At 36.1% G+C, this 18,112-nt stretch overlaps 2 protein-coding genes across 4 annotated transcripts; both read right to left on the bottom strand.

Moving 5' to 3' along the window:
- Window positions 1-2,112: 2,112 nt before the first annotated feature.
- Window positions 2,113-10,702, bottom strand: dnajc4 (DnaJ heat shock protein family (Hsp40) member C4). Of its 2 annotated transcripts, none has more exons than XM_039649254.2 (8): window positions 10,613-10,702; window positions 9,574-9,626; window positions 9,000-9,120; window positions 7,978-8,068; window positions 6,408-6,586; window positions 4,577-4,744; window positions 3,928-4,014; window positions 2,113-2,651 (listed from the first exon to the last, which is right to left on the bottom strand). In XM_039649254.2, exons 3-8 carry the CDS (start codon window positions 9,089-9,091, stop codon window positions 2,555-2,557), a joined length of 714 nt encoding a protein of 237 aa, XP_039505188.2. In that variant the 5' UTR covers window positions 9,092-9,120; window positions 9,574-9,626; window positions 10,613-10,702; the 3' UTR covers window positions 2,113-2,554. The 2 variants fall into 2 exon arrangements, with proteins under 2 accessions (XP_039505188.2, XP_039505189.2); XM_039649255.2 differs by having other exon boundaries at window positions 10,545-10,635.
- Window positions 10,703-11,590: 888 nt separating this feature from the next.
- On the bottom strand, window positions 11,591-18,056 carry tmco6 (transmembrane and coiled-coil domains 6). Of its 2 annotated transcripts, XM_039648966.2 has the most exons (13): window positions 17,814-18,056; window positions 17,600-17,709; window positions 17,406-17,515; window positions 16,761-16,944; window positions 16,569-16,673; window positions 16,211-16,302; window positions 15,468-15,584; window positions 15,191-15,305; window positions 14,166-14,334; window positions 13,935-14,029; window positions 12,986-13,153; window positions 12,036-12,161; window positions 11,591-11,950 (listed from the first exon to the last, which is right to left on the bottom strand). In XM_039648966.2, exons 1-13 carry the CDS (start codon window positions 17,902-17,904, stop codon window positions 11,930-11,932), a joined length of 1,503 nt encoding a protein of 500 aa, XP_039504900.2. In that variant the 5' UTR covers window positions 17,905-18,056; the 3' UTR covers window positions 11,591-11,929. The 2 variants fall into 2 exon arrangements, with proteins under 2 accessions (XP_039504900.2, XP_039504901.2); XM_039648967.2 differs by lacking the exon at window positions 11,591-11,950 and having other exon boundaries at window positions 12,073-12,208.
- Window positions 18,057-18,112: the final 56 nt, after the last annotated feature.

The raw sequence follows: 18,112 nt of genomic DNA, 5'->3' as shown, positions 1-18,112 counted from the left end.
ATCTAAAATCAATTAAAACTTTGCTGTGCATTATGTTGACTATATTATCAACATAACACAGCCTCAGAAGTCAGTCCTGTGACTATCCATCTTCAGGTGTTAATTCAAAATAATTAAGTTGTGCAGCATCTGAACTTGAACCCACCCCACTTTGCTTGCATGTGAAGACCCTCAACATCACCCGCAGGTATGTTTGGGTTATACACAGCAAAAAAAAAAAAAAAAAAAAAAAAAAAAATTCATGTGGGCTGCAGGAATGCAGGCTGTTCTATCTCTCCTGGACTGCTTACAGCATTAGAGCTGACAACCGCAAAGAGCCCTTTCAGAGTGTAACCATCTAAAGGCCTTCTGGAAAACCCAGAGTGGCCAGGAGAGAAGGTCCAGTCATCACATATCCAAATAAACAAACTGGGCCAAGGTCACAAGTTTTCACCATTGATACTGCTGAACTGTGGGTGATGTTAGCCTTTCTGAGAAGTCTCCCCAGACGGTGCCATGAAAAAGTTCAGTTTTAAAACGTCAAAATGATAGAAGGTGCCCTTGTACAGACAGACAGGCAGAAAAAAAAAAACACTGTCGAAACGGTATCTCCAAGATCAGACCTGAGCAGAGAGGAGCACCTGCATATGGGCCCTATGCGATATCAGAAAACCACATCAGACTGAGTCCATGGCTGTGGAGTCACAGAACGTCAACATCCGCACATGGGTTTGGGAATGTCAGGCTTACACGCATCTACTGTAGTGGATTCTAGAATGTCGTGAACATCGCTAATTGGGAATGACGTAGTTGACGTTTTTGTTTGCCAAGAGGAGTTAAAAAGTGGGATGATAAACAACAAGAAGTAATTGAAGTATGTGGGATGTTTTATCGTACATGAAGCAAAAAGTGTTGTTTAGAGAAGTTACCCGGCAAAGTTTAATACTTAGGGTTTTGTTCAAATCACTAAACTCAAGTATGAACAATAGCAAAACTGTTGCTTACCTTTGGATAGAAGTACACTGCCATTAAAAGTAGGGGGTCAATAAGTTAAAATCCACAAAAATGTTTTCAAATACAATTGTACATTCCATTACGGGAATAAATTAATAATATATATTTCACGATTCGATACATATCACGATACTGAACTCGCGATACGATATTATTGCGATACTCCAAGATGTTAACAAAAATGTACTGTTGATTAAAATGCTAAATTTGACATTACATTGTGGGTTTAAATGAATAGGCTTGGACTTGGTGCTTATAACCCAAGGACAATGGTGACACCAGAATAAAAATATTCATGATTCTGAATGAACATGATTATATATAGTAGTTTAATGTAGTACTAACACTAATTTTTTTTCTCACACAGTAATTTTGATTTTAGGGGGACAATACATATTGTTGCGTTTTTGCATTGCGATATATTGTGGCACGATATTGGTACACCCCTAATATATATATATATATATATATATATATATATATATATATAACAATATTAAAATGTGAAAAAAATTCAGATGAAGAACTTAGTTACATAATTGAGATCCATATCGTCTTTAATTATTCATTGCTACAAACACAATGACATTAAGGCTTCCATTAGAGTTATTCCACACATAATCAATATTTCATTTTTATTAATGAAGGTGCTCTGGTAATTTAAAGTTACTGACTATTGCAGAATTTACATTAAATGTCAAACCCTAAAAAAACAAACATCCCAGAAATCCAGTCTTTAAATAAGGCAGAGACATGGATATCTAAGAAGACTTCATTTGCAGAGCGATGCCTTGTGACAGCCAGGGTTTGAATCCAGGATAAAGGAATTGTTTAATATAATCTTGTTATATAGTTCTTATATAATAACTTGGAGGAAATGCATTTGATATGCAGACTATATCTTTTACATGGGGGAAAGAAACGTCTCATCATTTGTCAAAGCACCATTTACTTCTTGTTCAAGAAAGAAAATCTGATGTTGCATTTACCTGAAATAAGTCACACTGGACAGCACTGATCTGTCCATCTTTAGAACATTCTTCCATGAGAAACTCTGTGACACATACACACACACACACACACACACACTGAGCTTAACAAAGTGCACAATGTACAGTGTTTTCAGTGTTTTGATGAACTACTTTATCAGGAATGCAATGTTTCCATAACACCCTTTCCAGGTGCAGTTACAATGTCGCCTAACATGCAGGCAATACAGTAAATGTACAGGTGTTTTCAACACCTGATGAGGAGCCATGGTCTCCTATAATCAGCCTAATTTCTCTTGCACCCTCTGTGACCTTATCTGACAGAGTTGGGTGAAAGAACAGGCCAGGAAATATTCCTGCATGTAAAAAAAAAAAAAAAAAAAAGATACCATTTTGAAACACGCAGTGAGCGTCTGAGAACCTTATTCGTGGATCTGACACAATGTGACCCTAGAAAAATGTATAAAAACTATTGACACAAAATACAATTCACATTCACCCACAACCTGCACTCTCTCCATAACCCTCTGCGATGATGAGCTTCCTGTCAGTAGCTCTGTCTTTTCCTTGCTTTACTTCTCTTCTCCTTTACTGCGGATCTTGTATTTCTCTTGGAACTCGGCATGTTTCTGTCTCAGGATCTCCTGCTGCTTCTTAACGCCATTCACTCTAGAGGACAAAACAGAAAGCATGATCAAATCAACTATGTACAATTTCTTAAAGAAAGTGCAACTCCATGGAAAAATCTCTGGTATTATGAGAGGCCAGGGTTTCCCAAATATGGGTTCGCAAGGGAACTGTGGTGGTTTGGGAGTTAATAAAAAGCTAGGAATTATTTATTTCAAATGTACAATTATAATATAATGATAATCGTGAGATAGCCGAGTGCAATTGTCAAAAAAAAAAAGGCTCCAGGTTTACTTTATTCACATATTTACATAATCTCCAACATTTTTGAAGACATAATTTTATAGCATTCCACTAGTATTCTACCAAAATAAAAAAATTGAAATGTTAAATACTTGTAAGAGTTTGAACGTTTAAAAGTGAAGAATTTGACATACATTTTTTGTATTCATGTAAAATAAATATTTAAAAAAATATGTAAAATAATATTATAATTATATCAATAATATATATTTATGAGGTAAACAACAATAGTAATAGTGCTGTCAAATCGATTAATCGCATCTAACAAAAGTTTTTGTACATAGTTTTATATATATATATATGTGTGTATGTATGTATATATGTGACAGCACTAACTAATAAATATTACTATTACTCAATATGATTGTGTTCCTAAAACACCAGTGTGAATGTAATGTGGACTGAGACTCAAATAAAAAGAGGTTTGAGTCCACTTTAAAGTCCAGCTAAAAAGTCAAAATAAAACATTTATTTTTAAATATTTTATCTATTTACTTGCCTTTGACCTGATCAACTGATATCAGAGAACTGTGAACATACAAATGTAATGTTAAATCATTGAGATATTAACAAAATCTCAATGGGTGCTTCAAGTACATATTTTAAGGGTTCGGCTGACAAAAAACATTTGGGAATATCTGTGCCAGTCTGATTTATGATATTCTGGTCCCATTTAGCATTGTTATAATTACCAAATTTTTCAAAATTTGACATGATCTACACAAGTACTCAAAGTACGCAAGTGCACAGTCCCGTTGAACAAACTCAAAATGTGCTCTTGAATTACTGTGGCGACAACAACCTTCAGTACTTCAACCTAATAAATGAATAGCTAATAAAGGACAAATCCATCAAGGCTGTCAAATAAACATGCGATGAATCTATAATCCTCTTCCCTTGTCCCACAACTACTCTCCTTTACATTTTAACAATGTCTCCATAGTTTCAAACGCTCTCGCTTTCGTGTTCAAAACCTCTGACGCGCCTCCTGAGGTTACATCAAACTGCTCCCCACCTGGCTCTTTCTTTGGATTCATTGTAGATCTCACTGATGACTCTGTCCTTCTCATCCATGAAGTTATTATGGACCTCTTCCAGTTTCCTGCATGACAGACCAGCCCAGAGGTCAAAGGTGAACAGATTTACTGCCAACATATATATTTTGTGGGGTGAACAGACATCCACGAGGTGCCCACATAACTTCGGGGTCACATTTAAAAGGGCACATGGGCAATAAAACATTTGATCATTTTTCAAAACATTTCAAGAGGACTTCTGCTACGCGTCAACCGAGCAGTGTCTGTTTATAGAAGATACTTAATCTCAGTCGCCTGAATTCAAGGTGTAAAAACAATTCGCTGATACTGGAAAGCATAACTAAACATCAGGGATTATGGGAAACCAGTGAACACACTCTACTGGGGTTTGTCTGGCTCTGGGACAGACGAAATGCCTTTCAAAAACAACACACCGTTATCACGCGCTCATCAGAAAAGCGACGCATGAACAAAAGAAAAACATTTTGCACTGTGTTTCATGCAAACAGTTGCAAAACACTCACTTATCAGCACAGCGTCATTCAGAATGTGATGAAAAATATTAGGATGAACCGCTGTGCATGCTGACCTCAATACTATGTGCACCTTGATATGATTCGGTCTCACCTGAACCCAAAGTAATGTGCGGAGAGACTGATTAGCATGGTGAAGACACAATAGCCCACCAAACGCTTGTTCCGTTTCCTTTTCTTTTCCCGCTCCTCAGCCGTGTTCTCCTGAGGCTGGGCCTGTCTGAACTGCTCCCAATACCGCATGCTCTCCATAGCCTCCGCACTGAGAAACAAAGACACACAGTACTTTAGCCATTGAGCCATGATCTTTTGTAACCACAGAAGGAACACGTATACCCAGAAGTGATCCTATTAACTTTCGTATGAATTGTTTTTGCTCTTATTGTGAATTATACAACAGAGCACATTTTTTCTATATGGACTAAAAACCGTTTTCATAACCTTTCAACTTTTCTGAACAAAAAGGGTCTAGTGTTGATGTTAGGGTGTTCTGGGTGGTTGCTTACTGGTTCAAGTCTCCCTAAGTCTCTATGATAGACTATTCTGGGGCCTCAATTATAAAGATGTACGTATAATAAACAAAATGTGAACAGACGTTTCCGAAATGCTCTTATGAGCGACAAAAAAGTTCCTAATTGCGACCCTTTCTATAAATGGCAGTTCATCTCAAATTCAAGCGTAATGTTTAACACACACATCCTCAGTGGGCAAAGAAGTGCACTTTCAGAAAATGTATGTGTGGTAGGGAAGGCCTGGTTTCTGTTTGTGTGTGTAGGCATATATTATTATTTTCAGGAAATCATTCATATATGCATGTAATTATCACAAAAACTTAAAAATCTTGCCCATTTGTGCATTTAATTAAATTAATGTATAATGTGGTGGCCTAATTATCTTTAAAGTTTAATAAACAACGTGTTAATGATAAATTAATTATCAATTAATTAATTTAAAGGAGTAGTTCACTTTAAAAAAAAAACTTTTGCTGATAATTTACTCATCCCCATGTCATCCTAGATGTCCATGTCTTTCGTTCTTCAGTCGGAAAGAAATTAAGGTTTTAGATGAAAACATTCCAGGATTTTTCTTCATATAATGGACTTCAATGGGAACCAAACGGTTCAAGGTCCAAAAGACAGTTTCAGTGCAAACTGCAAACTGTTCAAAGGGCTTTAAACGATTTCAGACGATGAATAAGGGTCTTATCATCAAAATGAACGAATCTTTTCCCCGAGTCAATTCGTTCATTGAATGAACCAAATGACACAAAAAAAGATTCGTTCATTTTCATAAACGAGTTCGAACAGGAGAGCCACGAACGCGCATCATAGAACACAGCAAGGCGACCATTTGAGCTTATTTTTTTTTTTAATTCGTTTCGCTTGATAAGACCCTTATTCATCGTCTGGAATCGTTTAAAGCCCTTTAAACAGTTTGTAGTTTGCTCTGAAACTGCCTTTTGGACCTTGAACCGTTTGGTTACCAGTAAAGTCCATTATATGGAGAAAAATCCTGGAATGTTTTCATCAAAAACCTTAATTTCTTTTCGACTGAAGAAAGAAAGACATGGACATCTAGGATGACATGGGGGTGAGTAAATTAACATGTTTTTTTTAAAGTGAACTACTCCTTTAAGTACTGCTACATGAGCGCCAAAAAAGGTAATATGCATGCTTTTGTTGCCACATTTGCAAGTCAGTTTATGCCTTTATCAATGCTGTTTTTTCTTTCACTTTTTACATATTATAAAATCCATGGAATTTAGGATGAAATACGGTAGTATGTGTGTTTTTTAAAATGAGGCCCCTGGTTTTCTATATAAAGCAATGTTATAACCTTCATGATGGTAGAAAATGCCCACTTTCACAATTCAGGTTTCACAAGTCAAGTTGGTTGATTATAACAGTCTCCCAGTTGTTGCTCACCTGGGGCTGTTGGTGGAGCTGGAGGAGGTTCTGAAGGACGGACCTCCAGACTTCTGGTACCTCAGCTTGAGGTCATAGTCCCGTCTGGAAACGTCTCTGCTCAGCACCCTGTACGCCTCGTTCAGATGCACAAACTGAGTGTGCAGGCCGGGGTTGGAGGGGTCACTGTCTGGGTGCAACTGAAGGAAAAATGAAAAAGAGGACAGAGAGAATAAAAGCTTGTTCCAATATCTTTACCTGTAATGTTAGAAGTGACACTTGCCAAAGCATGCATGACTAATTACGGCATTGCTGTGTGAATGCTAATGAATGATCTTGATTGGGTTGTTAATTTCACTGTTAGTTAATTTATATTTCCGTCAAAGGCTTTCAGTTGTTGCTGCTACTAGTGCAGAAATTACATCTTCACATGTTCACTACTTCCCATGTAGTGACAAATAAGGACTTAAAACCATGATTTTATTATTATTCAAAACTTAATTTATTACATTATTTTAACTATCATGCGAGACAATCAAAGGAACAGGGACTGACATACATGTACAAACATGTAGTATCCTTAATCCATTGAATTCATAAAAACACTAAATAAAGCCCATCAGATTAATACATTTCTCATATTTAATGAATAAAAAAATGCCAAAATTCTCATCTTTACGACCTTTTGGCCTTTCTGCTCTCACTTGTTCTGTAAGTCACATGGCTCATAAACCTTTTATGACCTTTTATCTGCTTCTGACTTGGAAACAAAGCAAAGCGCCCATATCCCCAGCTTGTACCCTCATCTCCTGTCTCTCACACACACAAACACATGCACACACATTCTCAATCTCTTTCTCACAGACACATGCATAATTGTCTTATTCCTTCTGTTTGTTTCCTGTGAAACTGTCTCCCCGAAACATATTGAATTGCTTCAGTTTGAGACGTTGACAAATTATACACACACAAAAAGTGCTGAGAGAAAAAAATACAAGAATAAATGCCTAAATATTTAAGAATATGGGAACAGACAGCAGTCTTTCTGCCACAACTGAAGAGCTCCCTCTAGGGGTGAGGAGGTAAATAACTAGGCATCATTTTTGCACAACCATAAAACATTTTCAGAATGCATCAAGCAACTTTTTAACAGGATTAACTATGTTTTAGAAAAGAATTCTGAGGATCCGTCTTATTTTTTGATCAATTAAATGCAAAGTGCCAAATACGTTGCAATTTAATGCATATTTTGCATGCATTTTGCTAACTCCCCTTCCATTCTCCTTAAATCAGGATGGATTCTGATTGGCTGTCAATGTTCCCCCACCATTCATCAGCTGGAAAGAACAAATTCTGAAAGTGATTCCAACTATATTGTTCCTCTATGTCATTATTGGTATAGTTGTGTTGTGGACTTCGCTATTCTCATAGAATTATTAGAATGATTATTAAAATGTTGTAGTTATAGTTATTGACCTTACTGTGGATGTGCTTAAATAGCTGTCAGAGCTATGCAGTCAGTATAGTTTGTGCCAATTGTAACACTAGACTCTATGACTCTAAAATGACAGCATAATCATGAGAAATTAACCTTTTTGGACTTGTCGAAAAACGCATTCTTAATTTGTTCCAGCGTAGCGTCCGGTTTCACCCCGAGAAGTTCATAGTAATTGGCTGATGATCTATAAACAGAATGAGAGGCGATTAAAACAAATCATTTCTCAACACTGTCTTCATGATGATAAGATTTTAAAAAGTTTCTCTACAATAATAATAACAACTGCAGCCAAATCTCATAATCTTATGCCCCTGATGATGATAATAATAATAATAATAATAATGTACAAAATAACTAATTTCAAAAATAGATTTTTATGTTTTTCAAACTAAAATGTGGGTGATAGCTTGTTGCTATGGTGCTAGGATCTTCTTGGTGGTTGCCAGGGTGTTGCTATGGTGTTTTCGGTTGTTGTTGGGTGGCTGACAGGGTGTTCACACCCCCATGTTTCTATAATATTCTGCTCTATAGATATGACGGCAGCTCTGAAGAATGCATTTACATAAATGCTCTGAATCAGGAACAATAATTCAGCTCACATTCAGACATTTGAAATCAAGTAAATTCAAGTCTATTTCAGACGATTTTTTTCTCTCTTCACAAAATCTCAATGAAAAAAGTGAATTTCTTACTCAGTATTTTTACAGTAAAACTATCTAAACCATACATTTAATAGAGAAGAAAAAATACTTCAGATATTAAGTCTTTGTTTTCTGATAAATGTATACTTCAAAAGAGAGAATATCTGCTAGTGGGGTAATTTTCCTTTGAAATAAAGTTTATTTCTCTTTTTAATAGATTTCAGCATTAACTCACTTAATTTTTTTTTTTTTAAATCACAGGAAATATCATGTGAAATCTAATTTAGCTGCTCAAGTAAAAGTATCTTGATAAAAGAATGTTTACATATTTGTACTGGAAAACAAGACAAAAATACAGGGTAAGAAATCACTTACTCTCATAATACATGAGTAATAATTCATGTATTGTTACTGCTGAAATGAAAACAAGTTTCATTCATATTTAACAGATAAATAAAGTTTGGTGGTACATACCTCTGCGCATTACAGAGTGAGAACAGCCTCTGAGAACTTTTACAGTACAACAAACAACTCTGACAGAAACGAAGCTGAGCCATCACCTGCATGATGCTCAGAAATAAACTCAATGATGAATCTGAAGAACAGGAGAGAGAGAGAGATGTGTTATGTGCACAGACAAGAAATAAACACAACTAAAACAGATCTTTATTATAGTAAGAGAAATTCGTTTTTTTTTTTGATGTTTTGTTTGATATTTTTCTGTGGTTTCAGCATATTCAATGTATCCTGCGTTTGGTTGCAGTTTCAGATTGTTGAATGTGGCCTGTCTGAGTGAGGCTTTATTATGTTGTCTTTAAGTTTGAGCACGCTGAATGCATGTTGTGTTTGGATGAATCTTTATCAAGATGAACGCTTGCTACGATTGGACAAAACCTGATTGTGTTCAATGCATGTTGTGTTAGCTTGAAGCTTTATCATGCTGAATGCACATTTCGTTTGAGTAAGGTTTTATCATGATGAATGCATGTTTTGTTTGAGTGAAGCTTTACATGTTGAATGCGTGTTGTGTTTTGGTGCGACTACATACCGCTCAGCAGGATCCCATTGAAATGCAGGCGGTCAGCAGCTCTGCAGGAGATCCTGAATGGACACAAGAGATTACACAAAAACATTTGTTTTATATCATACTTTAGGCCTTTCTTTGACATCTACCCCCGTTTTCAGAGACAAGGCTTAAGCTAGTCCCAGACTAAAATGCATGTTTGAGCTGTTATAACTCAAAGTTATATCTTACAATATGTCAGTATCTCGATATGTTTTATCGAGATGCACACCAGTAATGTGTTTTCTAAGGCATGTTTAAAAAAGTGACTTAAATGTCAAAATTAAACTAAAGCATAATCCTTTAGATTATGCTTTAGTTTAATCTAAAAGTCTGTGAAACTGGGCACTAATGTTCTTAAATTAATCTTAAGTAGAATCACTACACCCTAAACCATTGTAAAGTTATGTGTGGACATTATTAGTTAAGTTTGACCTCCACAATGGAGATTTCAGGTCTTCAGGAGGGACCACATAACTACACACCAAATTAAGGTAATGCAATGCATGTTTCCTGTCCAAACATCGACATTAACTAAACATCATAAATCTGAATAACAATTTATCCAATAGGAATCTATGACCAATAAACCGAGTAAATGTCCAAATCTAGTGAGCTGCCTAACTAGGCAACATTTTCAGTACCAAACAAGGCTGTCGTCTAGGTAACTTAGTCAGTTCTCTTGGTTTGAGACACACTGAAAAGTAGGCTAACTCAAATTTGCCGGTAGCAAATGTAAAAAAACAAAAAAAAACAAAAAAAAACTCAAGTGTATTTATATGCCAAATAGTAAACGATCTTAAAACGTTTGTAGACAGTGTCTTAAACCATTTGATAAATGTTTAGTATCAAATTATCGGCTCGAAATTCACTTTCCACTCATGCTACTAGCTTAGCTGCAGTGCTAAAAACAACATCAACAAACTCAAGGAAAACGTGTAGATTAGCGGACAAACCCGGATCAAACGTGCTGTAAATCTCATTAGTCACAAATCAGCAGATTAAACACAAATAATGGTGTCACCTTCATTCATGGACACTCTCGGGTCGGCTGTGATCATGTTCTGCCCGCTTTCATAACGCCTAAACAGCGCTGTTACATAAAAGGACAAAGTGTTTGACATACACAGCTGCTGTTTGCACTATTTACCTGTTTTCAATAGATTTACTCTTTATTTACACTAATAATAAAACGATACATTTTAGATACGTGCGTGCATTAAATACAAATTTGGGTACATGCTATTTAAATAGTTAATCTAGCCGTTCATTACTTGCATATTTGTGAGTAATAATAATAATGCAGTCATTTCAGGGATCCTCCTGTATACAGATTGTAATAAAACAATTCAATATATCTGGGTCATTAAAATAAAGCTTCAAAAAAATGTGTTTTTTAAAATTCTTTTCAAAACTGACATAAGCAGTGCATATTTTTGAGTCATGAACAATGTGTTAAAAACAAATTTAAAATAGTTCAAAGACATTTCAAAGTGTATTTTTTTAGTTTTTTTTTCCATATATATTTAGTAGTAATAGTTTTTTTCACCGTATATATATATTTATATATTTTTAATAGTTTTCATAGTCTGTTCATTTGTTCGGACAGTTGCACCACCTGACATTTTGGGGGTTTAAGATAACAAAATATAAAATAATATTTAAAAATACTATTCAAACTAAATAGATTTTATAGAATTAAATGATATATGTCATGAATTTATCAAATTATCTGAAAAGGATATAATGCACATGGACACAAAAATATGCACATCTCGTTGACCCATTCACAATAAAACAGTACATTATATATATATATATATATATATATATATACACACACACATATATATATATATATATATATATATATAGAGAGAGAGAGAGAGAGAGAGATAAATATATATAAATGGATAATGGATAAAATAAACATTTCAATCAGGCTCTAAATGTACTCTTTTGTCACACTCACAATTAATGACAGCGTAAATTGAGAAGGGGGGAAAAGTCAATAATTTTTTTTTATTGGCCATGAATTTTAAACAGTACATGTGTTTGTGCTGTTGTCACAATGATATGGGGGTTGTATAACTCCCGTACTGAATTTTGAAGACACGGCAAAATCCAACTGGGCACTTAATAGGGCACATGGCTAAAACATTGAACCGTCGCATCCATGGGTCAGTCTGATCGTCTTGAGAAAAAAAGGACATGCTTCACATAAGCAGCAAAAAAGTAATTTATTTTCTGCCCACTTGCATAACTGAATGCTTAAAGACAAGAGAAAGTGAAAAAAAAGTTGAAGAGAAAAAAATAAATCTTTGCAATTCTGTCTTTGGTGTTATGATGAAAGACTCTCCACCTTAAAAAAAACAAATAAAAAATAATGGTGATTCCTAACTTATATAATATGCCCATAAATATGAACAGGTAAATGCATTACTGACCTCAGAGAAAGAAGGGAAGAGATGATCGAGAATGTAAGCAGCTTTGAGACGTTGCTCTTCTTCACTGTTATACTGAATCGCTTCCAGCAGAGGAACACCATTTAACCTCGTAAACTCCTCAATCACCTGTTACAAGCAGGAGCACTTCAACTCAATTTGCTCGTCAAGTGATTCTATGAATGAATCGTCATACATAGATCAATGTAAACCGATTTTAAATGCGGGATTATCATAGTTAACGAAATCTGAAACCATAAAAAAAAAAACATTCTTAAATGTAAATAAAATGAAATTTAACTGAAATAAAATAAAACTCAGCCAGTTACCCAACACTTCTAATTTTCTATTAGTTTAACTTGATGTATGAAAATAACTATAGCTAAAATAAATTCATAGACATAAAAAATCTAATAAAGATGACAAAAACACAAAATTATTTACACTTTAAAATTTAAAAAAATACAGGAACAAAAAATCCAAAATACTAAAGGTACATTATGTAGATTAGGCACAGGTTAGTTGTCACAACGAGTGAGAAATGTTGACATGGATCAGCTAAAGAGAAGAAAAACGCAGAACAGAGGACAGTCTGCTGGCAAAATATAATGAGACAGAGCTCGTAATAAAACCAGAATCAACATTGGCTTGGCTTTTAGGAGATGGCGAGAACTGAAGGATTTGGATTGTTATAAAAACGATGGAGATGGTGTTTATCACTCAACAGGTGAGTAATGTTTTGTATTTTATTAAACAGATAAATTCGTAGCTCTCTAACATAAAGCATTATCTATCGTGAAGGGTCTTATTCATCCGCACAATCAAAATGCATGCAGATTTGTTTAACCGCCAAAAGTTACAAAATGCACTTTTAATAAAACTATAATAGTCTCTCAATGATACTAAAACAACAGTGTTTAGGTGAGACAGGATTCGTATATGATCACCCTCACCTGTGGGCTGCTGGATAGCAGCATGTGCAGCACTTCCAGGCTCAGCGTCACCACTTCTGGCTCGGCCATCTTGAGTGTGGCACAGAGGGCGCTGAGCAGCCCTGCTTGTGTCAATCTAACACAGTATTCTGTGCCGTGATGTGCGATATTACCCAGAACTCTCAGTGCCTTGTACAAACATAAATGGTTGTGAGAACGTTACATATGTATGTTATGGAAATGTACATTTTTATGAATGAGTATAGTAGACTAAAGCAGCAGGGAGATAAAACTGTTTATGACAATGGTTACCATTTTATGGCACAGTATTACATAGCATTTTCACCTTTAAAAAATGGTTTAAAGCCAATTATTAATATCTTTCAGTAGGAAATATCAGTTTACATTTCCAAACATTCATTTTGCCATTGATTATACAGTAATAATCCAGTGAGATTTTCGGAGAAAACGGAGACAGACTAAATCCAGGAGAACTGTGGCAACGTCTGAAAAACTATGCAGGTGAATCAGGACAAAAGCTGTTTTAAATGCAAAGGGTGCTCACACCAAATATTGATTTGATTTAGTACATAGAAGTTAATAGATAAATAAAAATCTGTTTATAACATTATTTTTGGAAGCATCCTCACTTTACAGCATTTTTTGTACCTATAATCACAGAAAAACTTGATGATGGTGAGATCAGATCTGTGTGTGGATCATAACTGGCTGTTGTCAGACTCCTTGTGCATACAAAAATCTCACTGGAATCATTAAAATTAATGTTTGGAAATGTAGACTTCCCAGTGACATAGAGCAATAGATATAATTACCTGGCTTAAAACCATTTTTGGGTGAAAATACTAATGACTTTTGCACAGTACTGTGTATATACACCTCATAGCGGATCGGAGTCCAAAATGTAGGTCTATATGTTAGAGTGATGTATATATGCATGCCTGTTCCTCACCATTGTGTTAATTCCTTTCGAAAAAGACAGAAATTGGATCAATATGGGAACCATGTTGAGGAGCAGCAGGCCAGAGCAGAACCCACTTGAACCAACTGAAAAATAAATAAAATTGTATAAATCGCAGTCATAATTTTGAGAAATGAGTTTTCTCCAATAAAACACAAGTTAGTTTGAGTTTTTATGTGGAGTTAATTGAGATGAGCAAATGCATGCTAATGTCCTGCTGACCGGTGAGGTTGTTGAGCGCCCACAGGCTCTCTCTGGACAGAGCAGGATGAAGGTGAAGGTAAGTCTGACTGAAAACACACAGCGCAGCGAGGAGACGAGTGTCCTCTGGCATTACGTCACCTCCACTGACCAGCAGGTTACCAAGGCAACGCAGAAGAGGCCAAATGAGCTGCACAGCAAAAAAAAAAAAAAGTCAGGGTCTAAAGGAAAGCTCTGAGTTCTATGAGCTTTTCAGAGACTCATCAGGAGCCACATGATCATATTGCTGATAAACTGTGCAATTTGAACTGTTTGAGAGCTGAAGGTCAAATGTTATTGTATGAAAGTACAACTATGACATCAGCATCTATACCATAATTCCATTATGCTTCATGAGATTCAAGAAATAATGTAATGGTGAGAATTCATTATACAGTGGGGCCAAAAAGTATTTAGTCAGACAGTTTTCCTACTTAGAATGATGAGAGAGGTCTATAATATTCATCATAGGTACACTTCAACTATGAGAGACAAAATGAGGGGGGAAAAAAATCCAGGAAATCACATGGTCACATTGTAGGAAAATAAGTATTTAGTCAAAATACAGTGTGTGCAAACCTGGTGAAGACTTACAGGAAACGTTTGACCTCTGTCATTGCCAACAAAGGTTATGTTATAAAGTATTGAGTTGAACTTTTGTTATTGACCAAATACTTATTTTCCACCATAACTTACAAATAAATTCTTTAGAAATCCCACAATGTGATTTCCTGGATTTTTTTTCTCTCATTTTGTCTCTCATAGTTGAAGTGTACCTATGATGAAAATTATAGACCTATCTCATCATTCTAAGTAGGAGAACTTGCACAATCAGTGGCTGACTAAATACGTTTTGGCCCCACTGTAACAACATTGATATTATTGTAAATTAATATAGGCGCTGTTTCTGTTCAGTGAACATGCCAATTTAAAATTACTCTAATTTTAACCAGATTTGCAGTTATGTAGGTGATGTCGATAATAAACATTTTGCTGTGATGGCTTACCAACTCCAGTCCACCCTCAATGTTTCCTTGAGCAACAGCGCCTCCTAGTGTGATCAAAACAGCACTGCACTGTGAGAGCGCGCCTTGTGCAATCAGCCTTGAGTTATCCAAATTACTGCAAGCAAAACACAAACGTCATGTCACACATCAAATTATTTTTTACCCACTAGTCACCTTTTGTTCCAGAACTTACATTATCTTGCAGAACTGACACTAAACAGGTTTAGAACAATTCTCCATTATTGAGTAAAACGTATGAAAGGAGAAAAGGCCACACCTGCTGACTAAATAGTGCAAACACCACATGCACTCGATCGCTGGCCCAAAACCAAACTCAGGATCTGGAGTCAATGCTGAGATCACATGAGGGACTATTTCTGAAGCCATGACCGCTCTGGGGTTTAAAACACACAACGGACACAGAGAGAAGAGTGGCATGTTGAGATAAATATCCTATATGTCCTTGGCATCAACAAGAGTAAACTAGCAATTTCAGCATTTCGAGACCTCAGCTCATTTGTTCCACATACAACCCCAGGCCAAACTTATGGAATCACCACACTTAGAGGATGTTCCCAGATAATATTTTACTTTATTAACAAATAAACAAATCACAGATATGAACCAAAAATATTTTTTGTTCAATAGCTTAGCATTCTGGCTTTATGAAACATCTAAAAGAAAAAAATTTAGATCAAGTAAAGGAAAAAAGTATGGAATCGCTCAATGTTGAGGACAAAATTATGAAATCATCATTATAAAAAAAAAAAATTCTAATAAAAAGAAATAATATTTTCTCTCTCGCTCTCCCTCCCTCTGACTTTTATGACTGCCTAAATTCAATCTTTTTTAACTGGTGACTAATTAACATTGATCTGGAAAAAAAAAAACCATGCCATTATGTGTTTATTATGCTATAAAGTAATAAAGCAAGGTAAACATCCACTAAATGTGGTGATTCCATAACTTTTGCCAGGGGTTATACTAAAAATCTTAACGTAACAAGCTCTGGTCACTTACGGGATGATTTTTTCAGTTGCGTCTTTGGCTTGTAGCAGCTGAGACAAAGTGAAACCAACCGCCTCCACCACTGCCAGATTATACCTCTGATTCTAGAACAGAGAAATCACCCGGTCACATTTCACCCCAAAATCAAAAGAAAGAAAAAAATCTAATATTTCAGATAGACACACACGTAATTTTCATCATGCAAATTGTAATTTTGGAGAGAAAAAAAATGATGCAGAAAAGTTTTGGTGAGATTCATCCTATAAGAATGCACCACCATCCGTATTTATGCCAAGACTTGTGTTTAAAATTCAGGTTGATTATAACCAGTAAGAGTTTACAGGCACAAAAGTGACCCAAAGGAGCTTACGTGAATACAGTTTGCCAGCGCAGAAACGATTCCCTGAGCTAGAAGCTTCTCTCTAACTACAGTGCTTTCAGGACACAGATTTCCCAAAGTGTATAAACAGAGTTCCTAAAGGAAAAGACAAAGGAGACAAATTCATGAGGAATGATGGATTGCATCCCTCTGACACTGACTTTAAAGCGGTAACTCACTGACCGTTAGCTTGGTGCTCTGGCTGGAGAGGTAGGTGAGGAGGTACGGGCCTGCAGGCAGACAAGCCTGACCCACACTGGGGTGAGTAGAGTGAGACAGCTCATGGAGACAGCGTGCTGCTTCCAGCTGACACTGGGCATTATGAGCACTGAGCTGCCCGATCAACATGTGCATGCTGTTCTCGGATCTGAAGGAAATAGAGGCACTCCTTTAGGAAGTACAGTATTTATGGCTACATGGCTATCCAATTATTTTATAGACTGTGAATTTGTATATACGTCTTATTCACGGCAGCGCCATCTTTGATTTTTGATGAGAATGAAAGCGAGGCTGTGAGGGATAGACTTGCATCTCTTCAATGGGCTCTACTATTATTTAATGTGTTTTCGGATTGTTCTGCTCATGAAACACTGGAAAAATATCTTTCCAAGAAATGTCAGTTGACAAAAAACTCCTGACAATGCAAGCTGTGGAAAATTGTAAGTACTCTAGAAGCTTTATTCAGCTTTTTACAGCGCATGCCATTGGAAACACGGTAAGTCTATCCCTCACAGCCTCACTTTCATACCCGTCATGGCGCTGCTCTGAATAAGGTCTATAGGCCTGCTTAAATAAGGTGTAAGCTTCGTGTTGGTTTTGAGGTTATACTTAATGAAAGTGAGTTGGGTCTCTGGGTTTCTTAGTGCTTTTCTTAGAGATGCGAGACGAACTGCTTTCTCCTCTCCCCCAGACTGGACTCCACGTATCAACTCTCTGACCTAATGTTAAACATACAACACACAGTAAATACACAAGCAATGTGACATCATGTGTAGTTTAATAAATGAACTCTGAAAACTCACCTGTTCAGGTGACAGAGGGGTGGAGCCAGTCTCCACTGAGTCTTCCTCATCCACATTCTGCAGGAGTCTCTTACTGATGAGATGGCTGTCTCTACGTGCCTGTCTAAGAGCTATGGATAGATGAAAGTGTCAATAATGTGTTATGTAGCCAACATTAAAGCATATAAAATCAACATGACAGGGTTAAAATAATATAGAGGCCACACTTACACACCTTTCTCAAACTCTCTTCTCTTGCGTTTAAACTCCTCCAAATCACTGGCAGACCCACTTGCTTTGTGGTGGAGGGTTTTCAATCTCCACATCTTTATGATTACTGCATCCAAATGCGAGTTTGCGCCCTGAATATCGTATTAGTTTGTTACAAACACTCATTTCATATTTTAACGTATTTTGTCAGCCTGGCTTGATGTTGATATTTTTTAACGAGAAGTTCTCGTCGAGAACAGTGAAACTAATATTTCAAAATAAAAGTTCCCCATGAACCGGCGAATGACCTCCTTAGAACAATAA

This window comes from Pimephales promelas, chromosome 9 (assembly GCF_988280905.1).
Source record: "Pimephales promelas chromosome 9, fPimPro1.hap1.1, whole genome shotgun sequence".
NCBI lineage: Eukaryota > Metazoa > Chordata > Actinopteri > Cypriniformes > Leuciscidae > Pimephales > Pimephales promelas.
The sequence above is the reverse complement of the archived record's forward strand: the minus strand, read 5'-3'. Positions and strand labels throughout refer to the sequence as shown.